This window comes from Stylophora pistillata, chromosome 1 (genome assembly GCF_964205215.1).
Source record: "Stylophora pistillata chromosome 1, jaStyPist1.2, whole genome shotgun sequence".
Taxonomy (NCBI): Eukaryota; Metazoa; Cnidaria; class Anthozoa; order Scleractinia; family Pocilloporidae; genus Stylophora; species Stylophora pistillata.
In genome coordinates, this window is record NC_142519.1 from 51,815,901 (window position 1) to 51,841,572 (window position 25,672).

Consider the following 25,672-nt stretch of genomic DNA (forward strand, 5'->3'; position numbering starts at 1 on the left):
AACTTCTGGCGAGCGGTATACCGCGCGAAATATTGAAAAACATGGCAGACGAGAGGCGAACGACAGTTCAAGTTTGGTTCGCGTTTTCGTGTGGTAGATTGATAGTTTTAGCATCTATGAGTAGAAACACGATCGTGATGGATACATACTTATAAGATGGCAGAAAGTACAGTCACTACGAGGGCATTTTATGGGGACAATTATAAGAGGTACCTGGACGTCACTTAATCAGCTGTTCTGTTGATTTTCATTTACGACTACTACTAGTTTGTTTAATTTTCTGGCTGTAGAACGAATGAAGCTTGGCAACAAAAGATGAGTAAATTGGAGAGATGTGCCAGGGAATTCGGAGATCACCCGATTTTACTTAAACGTCAAAGGTACGCCCATTTTTTTAGTATATTTGACAGAAATCATTACCACGTTTGAAATTATGCAAATGTTATTCATCGGTAAGAATCAAACATCTTGGGGAAATGAAAATTCTCAACCCCCCTTCAAATTTTGCATGCAGTTAGGCACTCAATGGGGATGCACAAAAATGCCCTTGTTAAGGGTTGCAGCACTCCTGTTGCTATGGTAACAATGGCTGCTTGTTCGAGGCCTTTTACACAAAAGAAGTGTAAAATGTTTATTTGTCTATCTCAAGCTACATGCAACATTACAGATTGGTACTTCTATCATACATAGTGACATCATTCATCTTTACTTTTATGCATTCTATTTTCCCTTGGAGTGGATGTGAACACACGAATAGACTATTTATTTTGGTATAGTTTTGGTCACTTCTGCTGTAGGGTAAAACAGGGAAAACGTTTGTCTAAATTTCTCCAAAAGTACACCAATTCTGGAACTGAAACTATGCAGGTAGTTCATGGTTATAATAATTATTCTAGTTTTTAAATGTGTAAAAATCTCTGCGGGCCAGCCTCTACTTTTCATAGTGGTAATTCGCGAATGAAGGCAAAAATTAGATATTGCATAAATTGGCAATGTTTACATCTAATGTTCTCAAGAACAAATGTTTCACGCAAATGAAAAGTGCAAGACTTTGAAAGAATGTTATCTTCTGAGCAATATCCTAAAGAGAGATCTTGCCTCTAGTTTTAATATTTAAAAACAATTGATCAACCCTCATGGAGGACTACCCGAGGTAACAACAATCATGTGTGTATCATCCAGATTCCAAGTACTGTATCTTCTCTCATGGGAATTTGTGCAATCCGAAATCCTCTGATGATACACCGATATACTTGTCTGTCATTTGAAACATGTTAAAGTTGGCTGATCTACACGAAACTATCTTAAGACCAATCATTTAACATAAACATGTACATTATCATGATGGCGTGATGCTGGATTTCTCCATGAAGTTTCCAGTTTCCATCAGGTTGCTCCAAGAAAGACAAGAAATGGACATTAATTGTTTCGATATTTCAGCAGATTTCCGAGCGTTCTGTAGTAAAAACAACCAAAAAAAAGAGAAGAAAACCTTATTTAACGTTTGTAAACACTGAGAGTGAGAGTATAAATCACAACTTGTCAGCGGTAGTAATACATGTAAAATCAAAATCAACCACTCATGCAAAAACTATCACAAAGTGGAGATTTTGAAGTAAGTAAGTAAAACTTTATTTACACAGGGTAGCCCATTCAGCACAAGGCTGGTTTCCATAGGGGCCCTGTTTCTTAAAAATAAATTACATCAAAATTCTCAATTATTTCTAACACATCCCCATTTAAAACTGTACTTCACCATTTAAAAATGTACCTGACATTTGAGGTATCTTAGTTCCTGAATGAGCCAATCAGATCTCAAATGCATTTTTAATGAGTTCTCTGGGAACTAAGTTCCTGTGTCAACCAATCAGATTTGGTTTCCAAAATGGACTTTGCTCTTTAGGAACTAAGTTCCTCAATAAACCAATGACATGGAAGAATACATGACATGACATTTCTAAATTAAGGTTTGCCTATTTTATTTATTTCAACACTAAATATAGCAGACAACAATGTTACACTTTGGAAATGAGTCGAATACACGATGGTCTACACGGAAACGAAAAGGCATCTGATACTATACAATTCTGTAATAAATGCCACAATGGTTTTGCGCGCTTTTTACCAGCGCTAATACATAATCTTATTAGTAGTTTTCTTGTGTAGTATCGCTAAGTATTTTTACAAGTTGTACCGTAATTTGACGAGCCCGCAGGGCGTGTGAAAATACAAAAAAGGAGTAAAAGTACTCAGCGATACTATGCGAAAAAACGGCTAATAAGTTATTTATTATCCAACACGCCAAACTGTTATCTATGTTGTTCAGTGCGGGTGAATTTCGCGGATATTTATTTACGGGGCATGCGTGACAGAAGTATGCGAAGCGGTACCAAACTGACGCGTTGTTTTGTTGCTGTTTCTATTTTCTTCCATGAATTAAAGGAAGAAATTTCCTGGACGTCGAGCTGTTCTTCTTCGTTTGATTCATCTAGTAAACTTGGATCTATATTTGCCAGCCATTCTGACTCTTCGTCCTCGGATATTTGATTCAAATTGTCTGCTGTTTTGTTTTTCGTCATTTAACTACAAATCCACCATTCTTCGCTTTCGCGCTGCGAGAAAATCTGTTTAACCGATACTGTAGATTACAAATACCGGGTGACATTTGTACTCAACCAATCGTTGTCTAACATTTTCAACGCTGTAGTGTATGTATAAAGGGCAGAAATTTCCTCTCCTACGATTCAAATGCGTTGTTTATTTTGTTTCGGAAAAGTATTTTGCTACGCTTCAATGATCTCGTCTCGGATTGGTCAAAAACTGACAGGTGTATTCATGCGTGGAAATCAACTGACAGTCGCGAAATGAGATGAAATCGGCGTTGAGTTTTTTGTTTTCCTCTTCTCTCTCGGGAGTTAAAAAAATCCATTCCCAAAGGAAAATTAGGCAGATCTTCATCGGCTTATTCGCTTGTTGCCATGTCTAGTCTAACATTTTTACGGAAGTTTTAGCCGGTTTTTTAATGAAAAATGCCGAAGTCACTCGCGAAAAAAAAAACAAAGTGTCGCGAGGCATTTGACATCCGTAGCGTGAATCAGTGGGAAGCACGCTCGCGCAATGACTGAGTTTGATTGCACGACTCTTACAAGCTATGTTATGATAAGCAACATAGACCGGTCTAAAAACTTATCGCAAGAGCAACATTTCCGGGGGAGACTGTTTTGACTTGTGTACATCACCATTTCAAAATGAACGATTGGTTCATACGTCAGCGTGCGTTCATCGAGATATGAAGCACGCGGGAAGTTTGGAGAGCACGAAAAATGCCTAAGAGTTGCTCGATGCGTAGCCGAGAGCAACTCTAGCTTCTTGAGTGCTCTCCAAACTTCCCAAGTGCTTCATATCTCGATGAACGCACAGCTGACGTATGAACCAATTGTTTTATAACATTTTCAACGCTGTAGTTTTTGTGTAATGGGCAGAAATTCCCTCTCCCACGCTTCAATGTGTTGTTATTTTGTTTAGTACATTTTGAAATGGTGATGTACACAAGTCAAAACAGTCTCCCCCGGAAATGTTGCTCTTGCGATAAGTTTTTAGACCGGTCTATGTTGCTTATCATAACATAGCTTGTAAGAGTCGTGCAATCAAACTCAATCATTGCGCGAGCGTGCTTCCCACTGATTCACGCTACGGATGTCAAATGCCTCGCGACACTTTGTTTTTTTTTTCGCGAGTGACTTCGGCATTTTTCATTAAAAACCGGCTAAAACTTCCGTAAAAATGTTAGACTAGACATGGCAACAAGCGAATAAGCCGATGAAGATCTGCCTAATTTTCCTTTGGGAATGGATTTTTTTAACTCCCGAGAGAGAAGAGGAAAACAAAAAACTCAACGCCGATTTCATCTCATTTCGCGACTGTCAGTTGATTTCCACGCATGAATACACCTGTCAGTTTTTGACCAATCCGAGACGAGATCATTGAAGCGTAGCAAAATACTTTTCCGAAACAAAATAAACAACGCATTTGAATCGTAGGAGAGGAAATTTCTGCCCTTTATACATACACTACAGCGTTGAAAATGTTAGACAACGATTGGTTGAGTACAAATGTCACTCGGTATTTGTAATCTACAGTATCGGTTAAACAGATTTTCTCGCAGCGCGAAAGCGAAGAATGGTGGATTTGTAGTTAAATGACGAAAAACAAAACAGCAGACAATTTGAATCAAATATCCGAGGACGAAGAGTCAGAATGGCTGGCAAATATAGATCCAAGTTTACTAGATGAATCAAACGAAGAAGAACAGCTCGACGTCCAGGAAATTTCTTCCTTTAATTCATGGAAGAAAATAGAAACAGCAACAAAACAACGCGTCAGCTTGGTACCGCTTCGCATACTTCTGTCACGCATGCCCCGTAAATAAATATCCGCGAAATTCACCCGCACTGAACAACATAGATAACAGTTTGGCGTGTTGGATAATAAATAACTTATTAGCCGTTTTTTCGCATAGTATCGCTGAGTACTTTTACTCCTTTTTTGTATTTTCACACGCCCTGCGGGCTCGTCAAATTACGGTACAACTTGTAAAAATACTTAGCGATACTACACAAGAAAACTACTAATAAGATTATGTATTAGCGCTGGTAAAAAGCGCGGCAAAACCATTGTGGCATTTTTTACAGAATTGTATAGTATCAGATGCCTTTTCGTTTCCGTGTAGACCATCGTGTATTCGACTCATTTCCAAAGTGTAACATTGTTGTCTGCTCTATTTAGTGTTGAAATAAATAAAATAGGCAAACCTTAATTTAGAAATGTCGTGTCATGTATTCTTCCATGTCATTGGTTTATTGAGGAACTTAGTTCCTAAAGAGCAAAGTCCATTTTGGAAACCAAATCTGATTGGTTGACACAGGAACTTAGTTCCCAGAGAACTCATTAAAAATGCATTTGAGATCTGATTGGCTCATTCAGGAACTAAGATACCTCAAATGTCAAGTACATTTTTAAATGGTGAAGTACAGTTTTAAATGGGGATATGTTTTCTATATATATAACTAGGATTTTAAAACTACATTAACAGCCTAAGACCACAAAGCCAAAACTCAGTTAGGACCTAAAATAGTAGATAAAATATCAAGTTAAGATAAAAAGAAATGTCTTGCTTGGCGGCAGAATGTTTGAATGTTTTCACTCTTCACAATGTTTAAAGGAAGTTTATGTAAAATTTTTGTGCCAGAAACAAGAAAGGTCCTTTTCCCAAAATTTTGTTTTACTTTTGGTAGGGATAGCCTCATGCTTTGCCTTGTGGAATAGTTGTGAATATTCGAAAATCTGGTGAAATATGATGAAAAGTAACTAGGAACTAATGAGTGAAGACAGAGAAAAACAAGTTTAGCCTTGTGGTAATAGTGTCTACTGGAAAGATTCGGCCATTGCAGCTGCTCGATTGCTTAAGATGAGCAAGAGCATTGTGTAATAATCCATGCAGATCTATTTTTGTAAGCGCTGTAGTCGATCTATGTCTTGCTGTGGAAGGTTGCTCCAGGCAATGTCACAGTAATCAAATAAGGGAAGAATTAAAGCATTAAGAACAAGTGTTGCTGCCTCCTTTGTGTTGTTTGCTGCCTCCTTTGTTGTTTGCTGCCTCCTTTGTGACAAAACTTCTAATACGGCCCAGAATACTAACTCTTGATGCCTTTTTTTTTACTTTCATAGTGAGCCTTGAACAACTCAGTATCAAAGTTTTCCTCCCTTTTCTTTTTTTGGTTGTTTTCAGAATGCATGGCAATCTGCTGAAATATTGAAAAATGTCAATTTTTCCTCTTCTTTGGAGCGACCTGATATAAACTTCATGGAGAAAGCCATTGTCACGCCATTCTGATAATGTACATGTTTATGACAAATGACGGGTGTTACGATAGTTTCGTGTAGATCAGCCAGCTTCAACATGACGTTGTTTCAAATGAAAGACAAGTATATAGGTGTATCGTCAAAGGATTTGGGATTGCTCAAATTCACATGAAAGAAGGTACGGTCCTCGGAATCTGGATGATATGTACACGATTTAAGTTACATGATTGTAGTTGCGTTGGTTAGTCCTCCATGTAATATTTTTTTAAAATATTACTGCTAGAGGTGAGATTTCTCCTCGGGATATTGCTCAGAAGATAACATTCTTTCAAATTTTTGCACTTTTCATTTGTGTGAAATGTTTATTGTTGACAACATTAGATGTAAACACTGCCAATTTAGGCAATATCTGATTTTTGAGCTTCGTTTGCGAAATGCTACCATGAAAAGTAGAGGCCGGCCTGCAGAGATTTTTACACATTTAAAAACTAGAATATTATAACCAACTAGGTGCAAAGTTACGAATGATGCAGAGCGCTATTTATGCAATAGCGAAAATCAGACCTGAAAAAAATCAGGCCTGTATGGGATTCGAACCACTGACCTCTGCAATACTAGTGCAGCTAACAAGCCAACTGGGAGCAGGCTGTTAAGTTTATTCTTAATAAACCCGTGATGATAAATCAGATACAAATATGAACTTTCATATATTCAAATATGAACTTTCATATATTCAGATATGAACTTTCATATATTCATTGTATCTAAGTGCATAGTTTTCAGTTCCAGAATCAGTGTAGTTTTGTTTAGCTTTAGTTATTTATTTTTTGGCAAATGTTTCAACCACTTTTAGTATCTAATAGCTGAATAATTTTGACTGGATAATGACGTTACTGCCATGTCCAAAATGTCCCTGTCTAGCATGTCAAACATATTCAAATGTTTTAAAAAAAAATGTTTTATTGCAATTTTCTATTAGTTTAAAAACATTTTCCTGAAGGCAATTTGCTTTTTCGTCATTGTTTTTTTATCCATGAACTGTGTACATAATACATAATACATAAGTATGGGGCTGTGCGGTGCGAAATCCTACCCTCGTGTCATCTTTAGTTACAAATGGTCCCTACACAATTCCAATTTACACCTTTGGCTTAAAAAAATTTAATATGTCACCAAATTAAGATGTACGATTATGCTATAATTAATCAGTGAACCAAACAATTTAGATAAAGATAAAGATAAAAATGATCATATAAACCAGGAGTTTAATGGGAAATTTTTTTTATTAACTTAAATCATGAGGAAAGGGATGATAATGATTAGAAAACAACCTAGCATGCTCCGAACCTCACTAAAATGCCAGCATGGACTTATATATTTTCCTTCCTATTTACTTCCTTCTCCTCAAAATACATCACTCCAAGACCATGAGGTTGTGTGCAGGTAGAACCAATGTTGCATCGGGGTATTGGGGTCTAGTAGAGACCGCAAAAAAAAAAAGAAAGAAAAAAAAGCAGATCACAGCTGAAAACCATGTGTAAAACCATCAAAATGATTTAAATTTCCACATCCCTGTTATCAAAACCCTAATGCAGTGATCAAGACTAGAGAAATGGAAACCTAAACCTAATAGGAAAAACCGAAAACCATATCTGATACCAAATGCGAAACCCATTGGAATTTTTTGATAAAAACCCAAAACCATGTTAAAAGAAATGGAAAATGTGCAAACTGGAATGAGCACCAAAACCGAAAAGCAGATTTGTTTTCGGCTAAAAGCTGAAAACCATTCTAAAAAATAGCCAAAACTGCAAGACCAGAAATCCCAATGCCCCTCCTCATTGTGATCTGAACTTTTTAAATCTCTTAGTTGCTGTTGAAGTTAGGCCTGTCCTCTGAGGTTTTATAACTGCTGAATGTTTAATGTGTTACTAGTGGGTGTAATGGGTGCTTTAGAAAAGACTGAATGTCTAATGTGTTTCTAGTGGGTGTAATGGGTGCTTTAGAAAAGACTTACTCTGTCACTTCCACTATGCTGCATGTTCAGCTTTACTCTTATCTTTGCTGGTAATTAAAATTACAACTCAGTTGTGAAGTTACGTCCCTAACATTGATGATGTTTTTTAGGATAGACGACCCTCCACCTATCTTTGAAACTTTCCCACGACAACAGATGGCCTTTGATTACCTCGAGACTTGTCAAGAGGTAGGTGAGCTAAAGGTTTAAAAGTTTCTTTTAATTTCTTCTCATTTCTGGGAGTTGAGACACTTTTTAGCAAACGTAATATTATATATATACTTTTTTGTCACCTCAAAATTATAATTTTCTTAAAGCTTCCTTCAACTATTTAATTCACTGTGATTAGCAGGTCTAGGCCTAGTATCACTCAGAAAGGCAATTCTAATCCTCAAAGAAAAACATACCTGCAGTTTATAGAATCTCAATGGTTAACAAAACATCAGCTTCTCAAGATTTTAGAATAAGAATTCTCCTTTGACGAATTTGACGTAGCTGTTCCTAACAAACACCAAGGCAGACAATCATTAGTGAAGGTTTACAGTTTGCCTCTCATCTTAGAACATTAATTTCTTTCTGTGCCTCAACCATTCCATAATTTATTCAGCAGAGTTACTTCACCTAAATTTTTATTTGTTTCTGGAAGAATGTCTTGCAATGCAAGTGAAGTAACTGGGTTTTTACCTTTTAATTAGGAATAGCTGTTTTTTGGATTTGTTTTTCTCTTTCTACGGTCACTGTAGTATTGGGTTCATTCTCACCATAAAGCAAAACTAGTTGAAGGATAGGAAGTAACGAAATACTGTAACTAATAGCACATTTTATAGTGAAATTTAATTTTTTTACTGGATAGGATGTTCATGTGTTTGCGAAAGAGAAAGACTGTGATGGAAAACGTGGCTATATTGTTGCAACTTTGCCATATTTTTGGTACAAATACACAAGGTCAGGTATCACATTTATTTTACTGCAGTTCTTAGCAATCTTCAAAAAATGCACTAATGGGTGGATCCAGGGTTTTTCTCAAGACACAGTGGGACAAGTAACAAATGACCCAGCTGATGTCTGCACTGACAAAAAGAAGGGCTACTGCTTGAAACAGCCATGCTAAACTACCATTCTCAAGGCATCAGACATACATTTTTCAATCCTGTCTCGTGTTTTTCTCCAACACAAACAAACTGCTGAGTTTTCTTATACAGGTGTAAGAAAAGTGCAGGTCATCTCAGAGGGATGGGGTGCACATCTCCTGCATCCCTGCCCTGGATCTCTCCCCTACAAGGCATGGTATATTTAAAACTTCTGGCAATGCAAAAGCTTGGTGGGAAGGGTAGGTGAAGCTGACCAAAGAAGAGTTCAACTGACCTTTATACAGATCCTAAATTCAAAATGACTAAATAGCTCAAAATGAAGAAAGTTGATGCAAGTGCAAAAAAACAAACACACAAATGAACAGACAAACAAAAACCTTATTCTTTCCTTGTCATTCCCGATATTTCTTTTTTGAACTTGGTAGGATATGTTCACCAGAGGACAGAATTAATTATTATGAAGTTACACCAGAAGGTACTCTTAAATCTGTGTATAATTTAATTGTTTAATACATATTTTTAAAATAGCCATTCATAGACTTTGTGCTTTCACTCCCAAGATCTTATTAGTAAGCCTCCTAACTGTACTCTTTACAATTCTTGTGATGTTAGTTTGGAGAAATTGTTGTTGGATTGACTATTCTCATCAGTTGTCTGCTTGATATTGAATTGATGTTGTAGAGAGGTATTCTGTTATGGTCACTCAGTTGGGAGTTAAGGAGTTAATTGGGAGTGAAACTGTTGAAAACTGAGATGGCAAATTATTCTAGATTGGTAAAATAGTGTTGAGATGAAGGAGGTGGCCATTGTAGCTGTTGATAATAAAATAGAGGTCTGGGCCCAGTTGTTCAAAGGCTGATTTCCGCTAACCCAGGGTTAAATTTTAATCAAGATTCTTTGTTCCTTTGTTCAAAAGCCTTTCTCACAACAGATAATTTTCTTTATTCTTTGAAGGATGTTCAGTCATCAAACTGTAGACAAAACGAATTGTACTGAAGCTTTTTTTAAAAGCTTTCAGATCTTAAATCTGATTTTGATTCACACTAACCCTGGGTTATCTCAACCCAGTTTTGAACAACCCGGCCCTGATGGAGTGAATGATTGTTGTCTTTAAAATGAGGAAGTCTGGTAGCAACTATATTGTGGAGTTGGTTTGATGTCTTACACTTAAGATTCTGTCGCAATATCATTGACCTTTGAATAATCATAGGGGCTGCTTGTCGACTGTATTTTGACCTGGAATTCAAAACCAAATTTAATCCACAAAAGGATGGAGCCAGTATGGTAGACATTTTCATCAAGGTGAGTAAAAGACAGTTCATTAAAGACAAGAGAATAAGTGCAGACAAACGAGAGAATATTTTCCATTGCTGAGTAAATGTGTGTGGGAGGAGGTCTGCATAATAAAGGAAAAAACTGTGTTGGAGGTCTAGAGCACCACCCAAGGCTAAAAGCCTCAGCTCATACTCAAGACTTATGGTACAGTTTTTCTCGTATGGACTGATCTACACCAGTAAATAACTTGATATCTATTTTTTCTGCTGGCTTGCTTTTTTCTGCTATAGAGCAAATTAGATAACATAGAACAAAATTAATACTGGACTGTTGTCTGTATTGTAAAAAGCTGTACTGGAGAATTCTATGAGTTTTTTGCTCAGTGAAAACCCCCAAGCCTGATCTGTCATTCCTGGGGAGCATTAAACCCTAGCCTGATCTGTCATTCCTGGGGAGCATTAAACCCTAGCCTGATCTGTCATTCCTGGGGTGCATTAAACCCAAGCCTGATCTTTCTGTCCTGGGGAGCATTAAACCCTAGCCTGATCTGTCATTCCTGGGGAGCAATAAACCCTTGCCTGATCTATCTGTCCTGGGGAGCACTAAACCCTAGCCTGATCTTTCATTCCTGGGGATCATTAAACCCTAGCCCTAACTGTCATTCCTGTGGAGCATTAAACCTTAGCCTGATCTTTCTTTCCTGGGGAGCATTAAACCCTAGCCTGATCTTTCATTCCTGGGGAGCATTAAACCCTAGTCTAATCTGTCATTCCTGGGGAGCATTAGACCCTAGCCTGATCTGTCTGTCCTGGGGAGAATTAAACCCTAGCCTGATCTGTCTGTCCTGGGGAGCATTAAACCCTAGCCTGATCTGTCATTCCTGTGGAGCATTAAACCCTAGCCTGATCTTTCATTCCTGGGGATCATTAAACCCTAGCTTTATCTGTCATTCCTGTGGAGCATTAAACCCTAGCCTGATCTGTCATTCCTGGGGAGCATTAAACCCTAGCCTTATCTGTCATTCCTGTGGAGCATTAAACCCTAGCCTGATCTGTCATTCCTGTGGAGCATTAAACCCTAGCCTGATCTTTCATTCCTGGGGATCATTAAACCCTAGCCTTATCTGTCATACCTGTGGAGCATTAAACCCTAGCCTGATCTGTCATTCCTGGGGAGCATTAAACCCTAGCCTGATCTTTCTGTCCAGGGGAGCATTAGACTCTAGCCTGATCTGTCTGTCCTGGGGAGCATTAAACCCTAGCCTGATCTGTCATTCCTGGGGAGCATTAAACCCTAGCCTGATCTTTCATTCCTGGGGATCATTAAACCCTAGCCTTATCTGTCATTCCTGTGGAGCATTAAACCCCAGCCTGATCTTTCATTCCTGGGGAACATTAAACCCTAGCCTGATTTGTCATTCCTGGGGAGCATTAAACCCTTGTCTGATCTTTCATTCCTGGGGAGCATTAAACCCTAGCCTGATCTGTCATTCCTGTGGAGCATTAAACCCTAGCCTGATCTGTCATTCCTGGGGAGCATTAAACCCTAGCCTGATCTGTCATTCCTGGGGAGCATTAAACCCTAGCCTGATCTGCCTGTCCTGGGGAGCATTAAACCCTAGCCTGATTTGTCATTCCTGGGAGCATTAAACCCTAGCCTGATCTGTCATTCCTGAGGAGCATTAAATCCTAGCCTGATCTTTCATTCCTGAGGAGCATTAAAAAGAGGACATATTATGGAATGAATATGAATATTTTTTTCTTCTTCAGTATGTTTGTCACCACCTGAAAATTATTTATGGTGTTGATTGTAACAGGAAATATATTATAGATTTGGATTCAAGGTTAGTGTCTATCAATGAATGGTTCTTTCCATGCAAATGCATGATTCAGATAAGATTTCTTATTATCCTTGTGAAGTGGTATTACTATTTTCTATGATATACTGGTGATTAAAAAATGGTAATTGATCAACTTAGTTGCTCTCTTCAGTGCAAGTGAAAGTATTCCTGAGGTCTAACATACTTGGGATTCCTACAATTTTAATGATAATTATCACTTTAAAAATATAGAGATGCTTTATTCCAGAGCCTGGTATGGTCTTTTCAGATGTTTCAAAGAGAAATGCTCCTCTTTCATTCAGTGCGTCATGCTGAAGTACAACCATGTTGTTCATGTATCAACAGTTTTTTCCTCTTTGTTTTAAGGTTTTGGCCTCCTTTTGTTGTTTCCATAGCTTCTCTCATTTTCCTTTTTGACTTTGGCCACTGCTGTTGTTCAGCTAAGATGATAAAGTAACATTGTCAGAGGAAATTTAGGTCACAATGACTCAACCAAACCCTGACCTTATCATGGTATCTCTTTACCTATAATTTATTCACATTGCCAAAATCGCAAGAGAACTTCATTTCTAAATAATAATTTTGATCCGTTGATCTATATAATTACTCTGTAATCCCCTGAGTCATTATCAAGTAAATTGTTGTTGATTTGTTTTCAGTACTTCCTCTAAGTTTTCGAGACAACTGATCTTCCACTTACCTGGTGCTGTATTTAAAGATAACATTCATGCTGGTAAAATGCTGTTGTTTGTGGCACAGAAAATATTTACTCTATTGTGCTACTTTAAGTAACTCAGAGTCTGCAATTCTGCAGATAATTTGAAGGATTGAGGATTTCTTACTGTTATCATGTTTTGTAGTGGAACAATTTGAAGGTCTTCATTAGCCTTCAGAAAATGGATTTGCTCTGACTGCCTAATTCTCCTGCTTAATTTTTGTGGCCCTAGCTATGTTTAATCCAGATATGAAGTTGTTGTGTATAATACTGTATTACTCAATTGAGACAATTTTTGATTTTGATCAAGAACTCTGATTTTCAGGAAACTTTGTCCGACACATTTGCACATTACTGGAAAGGAAGCTCAGAGTTGGTTCTGAGTTTTCTGCCAACAAAGATGTGGGTTCTGACTCTTATCAACCAACATGGCCAAAGAGTGAGGTCTTGACTGGAAATGGCTCTGTCCACACATCTGAAATTAATGCAAAAATACAAGAAGAGACACAACATGAAACCTTTACCTCAGGTGCAGTTTTGGACTGATTGTGTAGTGTTTGCAAAGTCAGTTTTATTATGTTATTGATGTTCAGTATAAAGTATGGTTTAAATTCATCACACTGAAACAGAGAATTTGCATTGTGACCGTTATGGCCCCTCATTACCAGAGCTTTTCCAGGTTTCTGTAGCTAATCCTTGGAAGGTAAAGTACTGCTGTCAAATGGCAAGTGTGTGCATTGGGATTAATTTTTGGCTGCTTGTTCACCAATTTTCTGCCCAAATTTCAATGGAAATATAAGAAACAACCAGTGTCTCCCAAACTAAGCAAATGGAATTTTGAAGCATTTTCAGAAATTTTTAAAAGGAAACAAAAGTAAGGAAAAGAAAACACTTTTAAGAGACTTTTTCAAACACAAAGATTAGTTGGGTGAGGGTTTCCTTTACATTTACTATCCTATTCTGAGATTTACCAAACAAAAAAATTATTCATTAAATTTTGTAAAATACAGTGACTTATTGGCTTGTGTGGTTTTATTGTAATTAGTGCCATGAGATAACTTGGCTCTGACAGCCTGAAAGTATGCCACCTGGTCATTACAATGTTGGCATAGATAATTATTTGACTGATGTGTTGGCAGGTAACCTTCATCACTTGGCTGAGTTTCCTGATGACCTCTTCTATCTCAAAGTGGAGAGAGTCGCTGTTCTCGTCTGGAGTACGTGCACAAAAAAAATCAATTTTGTTGTGAAGCTAAATTCACAAAGTAACTGTAGCACTCTCATTTGCCTTTGTAGTTAATCTGCAAGAACTAAGAGAACTTATTGTGAAGGATGGAAAAGGTGAATTGGGGATTTTCTGTGACCAAGGTGTGTTTAATAATGAGAAAGTAAAATCAGAAGCCAATACAAGTCATATAAATGTTGCATTGATCTTGTGCAGATGAGAAAATTTTCACTTGCTGACTTCATTAGTTTTAACTTTCGGGGTTTATACAAGAAATAGAAACTTTCGAATTTTCAAGTCAACAAAGACAGGAAAAGATTCTCATCTGGTTCTCTCCAGACAGAACACCTATAAGGTAATTGTAATGAAGGAATTCTCTGTTGTGCCTTTATTATCAACACATGTCAGATGGAGAGAGTTTGACCACATTTTTCGTGTCTTGTTTGTCACGTAACAGCCTAGCTTCAAAAATGTGAAAGGAAGTTTCTCCAAAGATTCTGAGTACTTGCTATTTCTTGATTCACTAGTATCCAATGTCAGATGAGCACACAACTTGTTTGACAAGTGTGATGACAAATCTGAGTCTTCACCCGGTGTAACTTTTTAAAAAATTAATTCAGTCTATAATTAGCGCTTCTTTCTATTTTGTAATCCTTTTCGTTATCACACGGTATGCAAGTGGGAGGAAAAGATGTCAAAGTATTAACATGTGGCAGCTGGGAGAAATCTTGCAAAAGATCTTCTCGAATGGATGCACGCGATTCAAGTATGTTTTGTTGTTAATTGCCTATCAAGAATTTTTGTAGACGTAACGTTGAGTAAATACGGCTCTGTGGTAATTTTCTGGCCATGGGAAGATTTAAGACAAGTCAGGGAGAGGTTTGCCAGGGTTCTGACTCTCAGTATTGGTGCTTAACCCCCTTGCAGACCGATCGCCATCTCGTGTTGCTCAAGTCCTTATTTACCTACAGGCAAAGAAACCCTGGCACTGAAGCGTTTGACAAGGGCTTTCTTGCTGGTCATTTAGCCCATTTTAGACTGACAGTTAGGTGACGATCAAAGGAAATTTAGCCGAAAGTGATCAGACAGTTAGCCGACAATCAAACAACAGTCAGCTAAAAGTTGACGGACTGTTAGCCCATTGTTGACCTATGTGTTAGTTGGAGCAGATTCTATACCTCTCCTGTGGTCTCTTTTTTTCAGTGATGTTAAAGAAAGTTGATCACAAGAAGGAAGTTTGTCTTTACTTAAATTCTTCTCCTTGTTGCTAGGTTCGCTTTCTCAGCATGGATATGAACACTCCCCTTATCCTGAAATTGACAACTTTATCTTAAGTGTTCTCACCAAGGGTGGAGTACAGGGTCAAATCAGGAGATGGGTTTATTTTCCACAAGGTACCGTCTTAGACAGAAGCTTTTACAGATAAAAAATATTTATATATATTAATGATTATACGTTTACAGGTAAAAACGAGCAATATAATATCCCGACTTTTCGGCGACTTCATGAAGCCATTATCAAGGGTACTTGATAATGGCGTCATGAAGTCGCCGAAACGTCGGGATATTATATCACTCGTTTTTACCTTTCTATGTATTACTAAATCTTTGTTAATATAGATTATACGTTTGTCAATAAAATAGTCATCTTTAGGAATTGAAGTCGCAATCAGTTCTACTTTTTTCCATTGAATGCTCTTCCAAGTGAGTCACAGATCACTTGTTTGTGACCCAAGCAATAAAGTAGGTTATTGCAAAGACGATTAGAGGCAAACATGCGCGATTGGTTGAACAACAATCTCGAAACTGCATTTTGTCTAAACCGAGCCTTCGAAAAAGCCTCTAAGTCTCAGAGACAGTTCCTCTCTTTCATTTTTTTCTTTTTGTCTTGAAGTATTGACTGGTACTGTTTATTTTTAGCTTGATATGGGATGATGCTACTGGATCACTGATATCTAAAGCATTAGAACATATAGGAACATTATATCAATATTTATGTTGTGCATACATTCAGTTCAGTCTGAGGCGTGCCTCTGGACAAGGAATGTAAGGAACAGGAGATCAGCTGTTCCTTCAAACTGAGTGAATCAGGCTGTGATGAGTACAGAGAATTTCTAGAGATAAGGTCTAAACAAAAAAATTGCTTTTTATTCAACAGGAAAGTTAATCACTTATGATGTTATTAATAACCGTTGGTGTGAAAACATCGGAAGAGCGCACAAGAGTAATAACGTGATGTAAGCCATTAAGCCACTCTTTCAGTAATGATTAACAGGCAGATTCTGTTTCCGTGCATCTGTTCAGTAATAGATCACAGGTAAAGTCAAAATGTGGTAAGAACATAGAGTCTTTCCACATTTGAACGTCTACTGTGATCTATAACTGTACAGACCTTCTGTAACACGAAATATATTTGTTTTATATTGTTAGAGAGCAAATAATGTAAATGGTGACGTCATCTATGCGTCTGTCCTCTAATAGATCATAAGTAAGAACCAATCAGAATGCACGTGTTATTCAGCTTATCATATAAAGTGCATGTATTTTCTGTGCCTTACAATGTGTTTACTTCGGGTTTGGATCACGACGATTCTACTGCATGGTGCTTATGTTGTTCTATCCAAACTCCCTTGAAAGAAAATGAGCTTAATAAACAAACTATCGTCCATGAATTATAAGAAAGGTGAATCAATGATTATGGAAAATACACCAACACGCAGTTAATTTTTTTATACTAGGATTGTGGCAGACTTGAGACTTGGTGTTTACTACCAGAAATGCCACGACCCCGAGTGTAGAGGGATTGACTATCGTTCCCCTGGTATGTTCTGGATGCCGAAAACACATCTTTTAGGATTTGTCGGGGAGCAGACTTAAAAATCGAGAATGCGGAAGAACGATTCATGGAGAGTTCTCGCGCAGATTCCAATTGAAATGCAAAGTATGCCAGGTTTTTTTTCCAGGAACTGGAGAAGTAACCTTCAGTTTCTATCTACCTACCTATCTAATCTATCTAATCTATCTATCTATCTGTCTATCTATCTATCTATCTATCTATCTATCTATCTATCTATCTATCTATCTATCTAATCTATCTATCTCTCTCTCTATCTATCTATCTATCTAATCTATCTAATCTATCTATCTAATCTATCTATCTATCCATCTATCTATATTCAAATCTTTACCAGCATCATTCTAGCTTTTTACAGTCCTTCAAAAAGATAATCAAGAGACGCTCACTCTTAAAATTATAAGAAACGTGTGTATTTTTGCGAAACATTTTCCAGACTTTGCAAAAGTATGGAAATAAAGATGGAGCCTTAAAAAATAATCGGGGAGAAGTCTGGAGTCTATTCCTAACGGCGAGAAGTGCCTTACTAAATTACACATTCATCCATTAATTACTCAAACATTGGGAAAGCTTTATGGGTTGCGCTATTTGTGGAAGCATTGATAGGATGAAAGACTTTTTACCATATAAACTAGTCATAGCCTACTGTCGTATGTTCAAAAAAAGCAATTTGCAAACCATTTATCGTGTGGTTACTTTCAGAAAAGCCTATACCACAGGAAATCAATCCGTTGTCAAGTTGTGAGGTAGTTGAATAATCACTCTCCTGTATAACAAATTTGAATACGATTCATGAAGTGTAGTTTTCGCTGATTAATCCCATAGCTCTTTTGTTAATTCATTTAAAAATCTTTCAAAACCGTTTATTTTCATTTTTCAGTTTGACGAGTTTTCAAGTGATGATTTTGATGACCAAGAGCTTTGTAAGTTATCTGAATGCGAGCAGAGGCTAAATGATTCAAGGAATGATGAAATGGAAGAAATGCTAGATACAAACGAGAACAACATGAACGAATATTGTGTCCCAAGAAATAAACAAGATGTAACGCAATTTGACAATAGTGGTTGTGTTACGCAACCTAAAGTTGGTGATTGTGACCTCAGTAATGACTTGGACGATGCATTACTGCTTGAGCTTCAGATTCCACACCACAGTTGTGATAGCGAGGGTGCAGTTTCACATACAAGAAGCCTTAGGGATCACAACAACCATACGTTACAATCTTGTCACGATAATGAGAATTATACAAACCAAATACGGAAGTCATCAGACGAGGGAAGCAAGAAAACCAAAATAAATAAAACGGCTGGAATTGACCTCTCACCAAATTATGCGATTTGTCAGGATGAAACAGAAGGCAGGATGAATGGAAAATATATGTGTGGTGGGGTATTACTTGAGGATTATTGCGTTGATAATGCAAGGGAAAAGTTTTTATCAAAAGAGGAAGTTTCTGAGGGGTTGGATGAAGAATCTCTTGGTGATTTAGAGTTGTCCATGGCTGCGAAGGAGGCCGAAAGTACGGCTTTACTCAATTGTATCCTACTAGTTTAGCACACTTTTTTTTTTAAGTGATAACTCTCTTTACCAGGAAAAGCTTCAAAGATAGTGTGAGTTATTTGTTAAGTTCAATTCGATGTTGTCCTGTAGAACCCTGATTTCAAGTCAGTTTCGAGAAGTGTTGTCTAACTACATAAATGAGTGGTAAACGATGTAGCGCTGAGATATCTTAGTTCTCAAATATGTGATCAGCTGGTTTTAACGGAAAAGAAAGCTTTGTAAAAAAGAGGCTTTCAAAAGAAGCTGTAAGAACCTAAATAAAAAACTTTAAAAAAGAAGTTTGAAAATCACTCGCCTTCGTCTCTTCTCACATTCCCAGATATTTAATCATGTTTTAGAGCCCGGAAAAAGAGTTTTTCATTGCTCTCATGACATAATTAGTTGTCACCGATCAAATGCAGGCCCCTTTAATAGAGCATCCGCTTGGAAACCGAATTGACCAATCAGAAGATGCGTACTATGTTCATTTATGTTAGCCTCGTATAAAAAATATGGCCGGTTCAAGGTGTTCAGTTGGTAAAAGGAAACGTGTTATTAAACTGTGCGACAGTAGTAGGGGAGTACAAAGACATGGGAGGATTGGGTTGCTGTCGCTGATCTTACCTTTTATCTCCCCCCCCCTCCCGAAAAAAAAATTACCATGATATCCGGCAGTTGGGTCGGGCATTAGTACATATTTTAGCCCACAAGAGCCGATGTTGAAGCTTTGAATTGATCGAGGCATAACATCTGTTGTCCAAGTGTGATTTCAAAACTTTTAAGTGTAAATCATGTTATTGTTATTGTAGTTGTTGGAAATGAGATGTAAACTGTGTTGTCATTTTCTCTTTCGTGATCACTGTGTCGCATCTTGCCTAATAATGGTAATGGAAGTGGAGTGCAAATTGGTCTCAAATCATAGATGTGATTTCAAAATCTGTGTTGAATATGTTTGGACGTAAGGAAAGAAAACTGGGTCTAGTTCATAAACTCGGCTGACTTCCTCAGTATAATTTAGAATAAAAGACTTAAAATCTATCTCCATGGCGACATCATACCTCAAAATGATCAATTCAATTTTCCTAAGTTTGCTGGATTTACTGTATTGTCTCCATTGATATGTTTTCTAAATTACTGTAAAAACCCTTAAGAAGCCTCTCTTGGATAAAATGTTAATGGCTTTTTTTTTCCGTTGTCAAACTGTAATAAGCTGGTGACTCACGCCATGTAAAATTGACAAAACCTTTTATATTTATAGAAATGCAAAACTAGCTAAAGGCACAATTGCTGACGTTATACCACAGATGTTTGAGGATGTCGTCCATAGTGACTTGAAATGAATGGAAAACTCACTCATTAGAATGTATCTTTAAGATAATGATCTGGAAAAGCAGTGTGCAGCCTGTTTTTTGTGTATGACTTCATTGCTGTCAGTTTTAAGACACTCGGATCTGAATCGAAGTGAGGGAGCAGCGAAAATATATCTCAGGTATTTATTTCTTTTTGATATTTAAAATGTACAAAGAAAGATAAGATTAAATGACATTGAATTATGATATCTAAAAAACCGAGTGAAGGATGATACTTCAATTCCACAGGAAAAAAGAAACATTTTTTGCGTCCTTGGAATTCAAACATGACAATTATTTATTACTACCTCTCCATTTTTTTCGTTTGAAGGGCTGATAGAGAAATTCGTAGTTACTCAGGCCTGTCCTCAAAAACTTCGCCCAATCCTCAGAAAAGGAATCGAAGTTCAGAAATTTTAAAACTGGTTAACGCTGTTTCCTATTTTACGTTTTTAGTGGTTACTTAGAATTTGCTCGCAGGGATAATAACAACAATATGTCCACATTTTTTATACAGTGAATTGTTTACCGCGACACGTTCTTTCTGGCGCTCGAATAAAGCAGAAATATCGTAGAAGAATAAGACAACTTTGAAGATTACATCAATGGAGAAAATGTAATTGCAAGGTAGGGGAGAAATTTCTGTTTTCAAGAATCTCTTTACCAACCTTCGTTTCCGGTTTAGGGACAATTTCATAATATTGTGACAACATGAATCGTTCTTATTCAGTTGTCAAATGTGCTGAATTATGGTTAAGAGAAGTTCCCGTTAAAGCTTCAGTTATGCACAGCAGTCTCTTTAAAAATTGATATAATACATGACGATTATGATATGGCTACATTTTATCATTTTTAACTTCTTTGTGAGAAAGACAGACTCGGCATATGAGACCTGTCGTGTATTATGAGATTCCACAAACATACAGTGCGCTTCACCTGGATAAAATGCATTATCCATTACTTTACTTTATTATCCAAATCTTCTTCGTGAGTACAAATAACACGCGAGACGAGTACAAACCACGCGATATTTGTACTCCAGAAATACCCGCGAAATTCGCTCCCACTGAAATAACAATTTGGCTTGTTGGATAGTAAATCTCTTATCAAACGTTTTGTTGTGTAGTATCGCTGAGTATTTTTACTCCTTGTTTGTATTTTGACTCGTCCTAGAGGCTCGTTAAAATACGGCACAACTCGTTAAAATACTCAGCGATATTACACAACAAAACGTCTAATAAGATGTATTTATTATCCAAATGTGCTTCTTAGAGTACAAATGATGCGCGAGACGAATACAAATATCACGCTATATTTGTACTCCAGAAATATCCGCGAAATTCGCCCGAAAATTGGCGTGTTGGATAATAAATCTCTCGCCCTACGGTCTCGTCAAAATACGGCACAATTCGTAAAAACACTCAGCAATACTACACAACAAAACTTCTGATGAGATATATATATTTGAGTATATTCTGAAACTCTACTCGATCTTCAAACCTCCCCCTTAGCCCATCCGCAGAAAACAGGAAGATGTTGTCCAAAAGGACCTTCTGGCCTTTCATTATTGCTTTCTGTAAGCACTGTTCTCTTTATCTAATGGAGTATCAAGTTAAGAGACTAAATGTGTTATTTAAACCTATTCAATAGGACTGGAATTAGTTAATTTTAGACACTCGGTTTTTGTTCTCACCAAAATAGCCCCCATGTTAATTCCTTAAATATCCAGGCCTGCATTAAATAACTCGCGAGAAAGTAAGTGACACGCGCACGGGAGACACACTGTGGATAACCCCGGCTGGAAAACATTAAGAAAATAGAGTAACTGCTCCTTGCGAAATTTCGAGAAAACACAGCACTCAAGTTGATTTCCGCTTCTCTCTCGAGTCTGACTGGTTATATTAGCAGTAGATCACGACCATGTTTGTGTCGTAATTTATGTGGCGCTTGAAGTCAACAAAAAAAAAATGCATTAGCGGTTTTTTTTGTTTCAATTTTTGACTACATTGTACTGAAAAACGATCATTTCCAAAATTGTACAAAAAAGAAAAAGGGCCCCAATCAATGCGCTCAGAATCTTTTTACTTTTGTTGTTTGGCATCAAACGCGCGCTCGCGTAGTTATGTCATTTACATTTTATACGAGAACAATCTGTCCTAAGGGCGCTTAATAAAAATTTCATTAATTAAATTTTGATAGCAAACTGAAACAATAAAAGAAATGAAGTGTGTATCTTACGAATTGAAATATCTTAATAACTATAGACAAGAGCTTCGGATGCCGGCTACGATATCTTCTCGCTTTTAATTTTTTCTTTTTTTTTTTGGGCACTCAGCAAGAATCTGAAATATACTTTGGGTGCTTAATTTTAAAACTAGGTGGTTTAAGACATCTAGATTTATCTGAATATTTACCAGTTAGGTTTCAGTGAGTAGTCCGTCTGAGTTACGTTGGCCAATTTCTGGATTGTTCAATGTAATGGTCTCCGAATGTTGACCATGGACTTCTCCAAAGCCATTTAAAATTATTTTTTAACCGCAGGAAAGTTCGAAATTTCGAAATTTGCAAGGATTACTTTAAAATCTGAGCAGGGAAACTCTTAATTTGTGGAGAACAACAAAAAGGAACTATTTATGCGGTCAGCAGTCGTTTCGAAGGAGAGCGGTTGATAATCGACCCACGCAGCGCGTGCCGGTCTAAGTCACGCGTCCGGTTAAGTTAAGTGACCGCATTGCAAATGAAAAAGTTTTGGTCGAGAAAGACTTAATGCTTCCTGAGAGCTCCACATCAATGCGACCAAAGTTCTCTTCTGTGTGATGTCATTTCCCTACGTTCTTCTTAGTAGTGTTCATAGACATAACCAAACATATATAGCTTAGCTTTTAATAACCCCTCACATCAGTATACATATTCTCCATGTTCTTCTCTATACAGTTCTCTCCTATGTGATGTCATTTCCCTATGTTTTTCTCAGTAGTGTTCATAGACATAACCAAACATATATAGCTTAGCTTTTAATAACCCCTCACATCAGTATACATATTCTTCATGTTCTTCTCCATACAGTTCTTAAGGTGGTGACAAGGAGAATTTGTTTAACAATCAAAGGTGTACATGTCTTTAGCTGGTGATCATTTCCTTTATTCTCGTGACCTTCATGTTTGATTCAGGGCTGACAGTGTAAGGAGAAATTAGGGTTCATCAAAAAGTCATATTTAGCATTCCCTTAAACGACTCTAACAAAAGCTTCTTCCCTCATTTTTCTATCTTTTTCTCTTGATTTTATAAGCAGCTGGGTTAATGGCGGAAGTATGCCTTCAGAGAGTCGTCCCACGGTTTCGCTCAAGCCTACTTTTGCAAGCTCCAAAAGGGCATTATGTAGAACTGAATTTCACTTTCAATTTCATCTTGAAGACTTCATATGAAATACCGTGCTTTGATGATAATATGTACCTTGAGTTTCGTGATGGATACGACGAGTCTGCCAATCTTCTTGGAAGATTTTGTGGAAGAAACATTTCCGGTATTGTGCGATCTAGCGGACAGAACTTGTGGTTGAGAAAATTAGATAACTCCAATTACCTTTTCAGAGGTTTATACAGAAACAAGACTGCTAATACAAAAGGCAAGTATTGAGATACTGAAATCAGACCCTGACAGCCATTTTAAATATATTGAGAGTGGTTATTGCCTATGCTCCTCAGACTCAAATACTTCTGTGATGGCTCAGTATTACTTTTTCTTATCCTTCAGTCAAACCCAACTTGGATAAAGTGCTCAAGACTCAGTATGTGCTTTTCAACCGTCATCAATCCCTCTGGTGTCCAGCACAGGGTGCACCGGCACCAGTCATTGTTTGGAGAAAGAACGGCACAGTGGTACAGAACAGTACAAGTGCACTGTATCGGCTGACAATCACTGGAGAAAACAGCGACAAGTACAGCTGTGAAGTGAACACACAGGATGGTTTGGACAAAAAAGAAATCCGTCTTGTCATCGAAAGTAAGTTTTAATAATGAAAATTTGATTCTTAACTGAATCAGGTCAGGGGAAAATATAGTGAACATTTGCAAGTTTCTATACCTCTAACCTTTAAGACCGTAACCATAGTTTTATTGACCCATCAAAATTTTTTCTTGCATTGCTCGGGATTAACATTGAATTTTCGCAAGATGACTTGAGGGTACCAACCCTTATTAAAGGACTCAAATACACTCCTTAGTAACTCCAACCAAATAAACTAAAATCCCTTCAATAACTTGCATCGAACAATACGATAGTCAAAGTATATCTTATTTTTTATATTCTAGGGTGCCCAGATCCCTGCCGATGTACCACTGCAGTTGGAATTATGCGCTCGGTTACTAGCGTTGAATGTGGGGCGAACTCTTTGCAGTCAGTTCCACAGCACTTGCCCTTTTCTACAGCGAAATTGTAAGCATTTCAACTCTTCGTTTTACGAGGGGGGTAATGAAGGAGGGGGGGGGGGCGGACAGAGAGGAAATATATAACAACAGGACAAGATGTGAAACACTCGACCTTACTCAATGGTACATCCTCCTTTCAGGGTCTTGGAATACAACCAGATAGAGGAGCTACCACCTGGAGTCTTCGATAACAACCCAGAATTGACCATGTTGTAAGTAGATGATAGTTATACATACCTGTATGTTGATACTGACGCGCATTGAGGTACGAATTACCTAATTTCTCACTTGTTGTGGGTTTAGTCAGCTATGAGCTAAGGCAATGGAACAAGGTGCGATGGTTAATTGATTGGTAGTGATAAGCAGAAGGGAGTAACCTGGCCTCCTTAAATCATCAGAAAATTTTTTCAAAACAAGGCTATTACCGGATATTGGTGGCCTTGGATGTAACAATTTCATTTTCTATCTTTACCAAGTTCTTTTGTTTTCGTATTTGTTTCATTTTCATGCGTCAGATACCCTGCGCGGATATTGTGATAAAATAAGAGAGGGAAGAAACGAAAGTTGATCGTTCTCGCAGGCTTTCTCTCTATAACTGTTTGCTGTACCCTCTCCCCCTCCTACCCCTCCTCCTCCCTCCTCCCCCCCCCCGCCTCTTCCCTCTCTTTACTAATACTCATACAGCGGTGATCATTTTATCATGTGATGGTTAGACAAAGTTTTAACTCTTTTAGATGGCTTCGTAATGACAAGATCAGGATTACCGAGAAACTTTTTATATTCTCTTAATCAGAAGGAAAAATTTAACTTTATCTTCAAACTATGGTTCTTTTTTATCTGATTTCAATCATTATGATCCCAGTAAGTTTTAAAACAGGTCAGAAGAACACCTTTCGAAAGCTTTTTCCCCTAACGCAAGCAAGGTAAAAAAATAATCGCAGGAGCCTTCTTACATTCAGAAACTCAGCCATTCGAAAAGATGGTGTCAGAGTTATAGTTCTCCGAACTCCAGCTCCATCTAGACCTCAGTTGCTTTAAAGGAATTAAATATCTTTTTAAAATGATGTTTAGACGTACTACACTACTCTTTTGTCAGTCCCGCACCGGGAGATAACTCTTTTCCATTAGTTCCTAGTTTCGCACGTTTCCCTACAAGGGCCTTCCCCTAACGCAAACAATGTAAAAAAATAATCGACTTGGACTTGTCATATTCAAAAACTCAGCCATTCGAAAAGATGATACGGTGTCAGAATTATAGTTCTTCGAACTCCAGCTCCATCCAGGCTTCAGTTGCTTTAATTAAAGGACTTAATTTTCTTTTTAACAATGCTTAGACTTATTACCCTAATCAGTTCCTCACCAGTGGATAACTGTTTTCCCATATTTCCTTGTTTCGCACTTTTCTCGTTCAAAAATAAATAAACCTCAACCCTCCCTCCTGGCGTAAAAACCGATTACGACGCAACAACATTTCATGA

General features: G+C 37.5%; 1 protein-coding gene and 1 long non-coding RNA gene across 2 annotated transcripts; both read left to right on the forward strand.

Moving 5' to 3' along the window:
* Positions 1 to 279: 279 nt before the first annotated feature.
* Positions 280 to 18,717, forward strand: LOC148743010 (DNA-directed primase/polymerase protein-like; the record flags this gene model as incomplete). Its single annotated transcript, XM_088762193.1, has 15 exons — positions 280 to 380; positions 7,990 to 8,068; positions 8,733 to 8,824; positions 9,396 to 9,445; positions 10,181 to 10,272; positions 12,015 to 12,088; positions 12,745 to 12,818; positions 13,126 to 13,329; positions 14,097 to 14,141; positions 14,705 to 14,791; positions 15,297 to 15,419; positions 16,183 to 16,261; positions 16,763 to 16,845; positions 17,581 to 17,624; positions 17,759 to 18,717. Coding segments are annotated over 15 exons (1,902 nt in total), but the record flags the coding sequence as incomplete, so codon positions are not given.
* Positions 18,718 to 23,476: 4,759 nt separating this feature from the next.
* Positions 23,477 to 24,447, forward strand: LOC148743011 (uncharacterized). The gene is made up of 3 exons (XR_015995051.1): positions 23,477 to 23,769; positions 24,078 to 24,201; positions 24,335 to 24,447. It is a non-coding gene; the product is annotated as an uncharacterized LOC148743011 (long non-coding RNA).
* Positions 24,448 to 25,672: the final 1,225 nt, after the last annotated feature.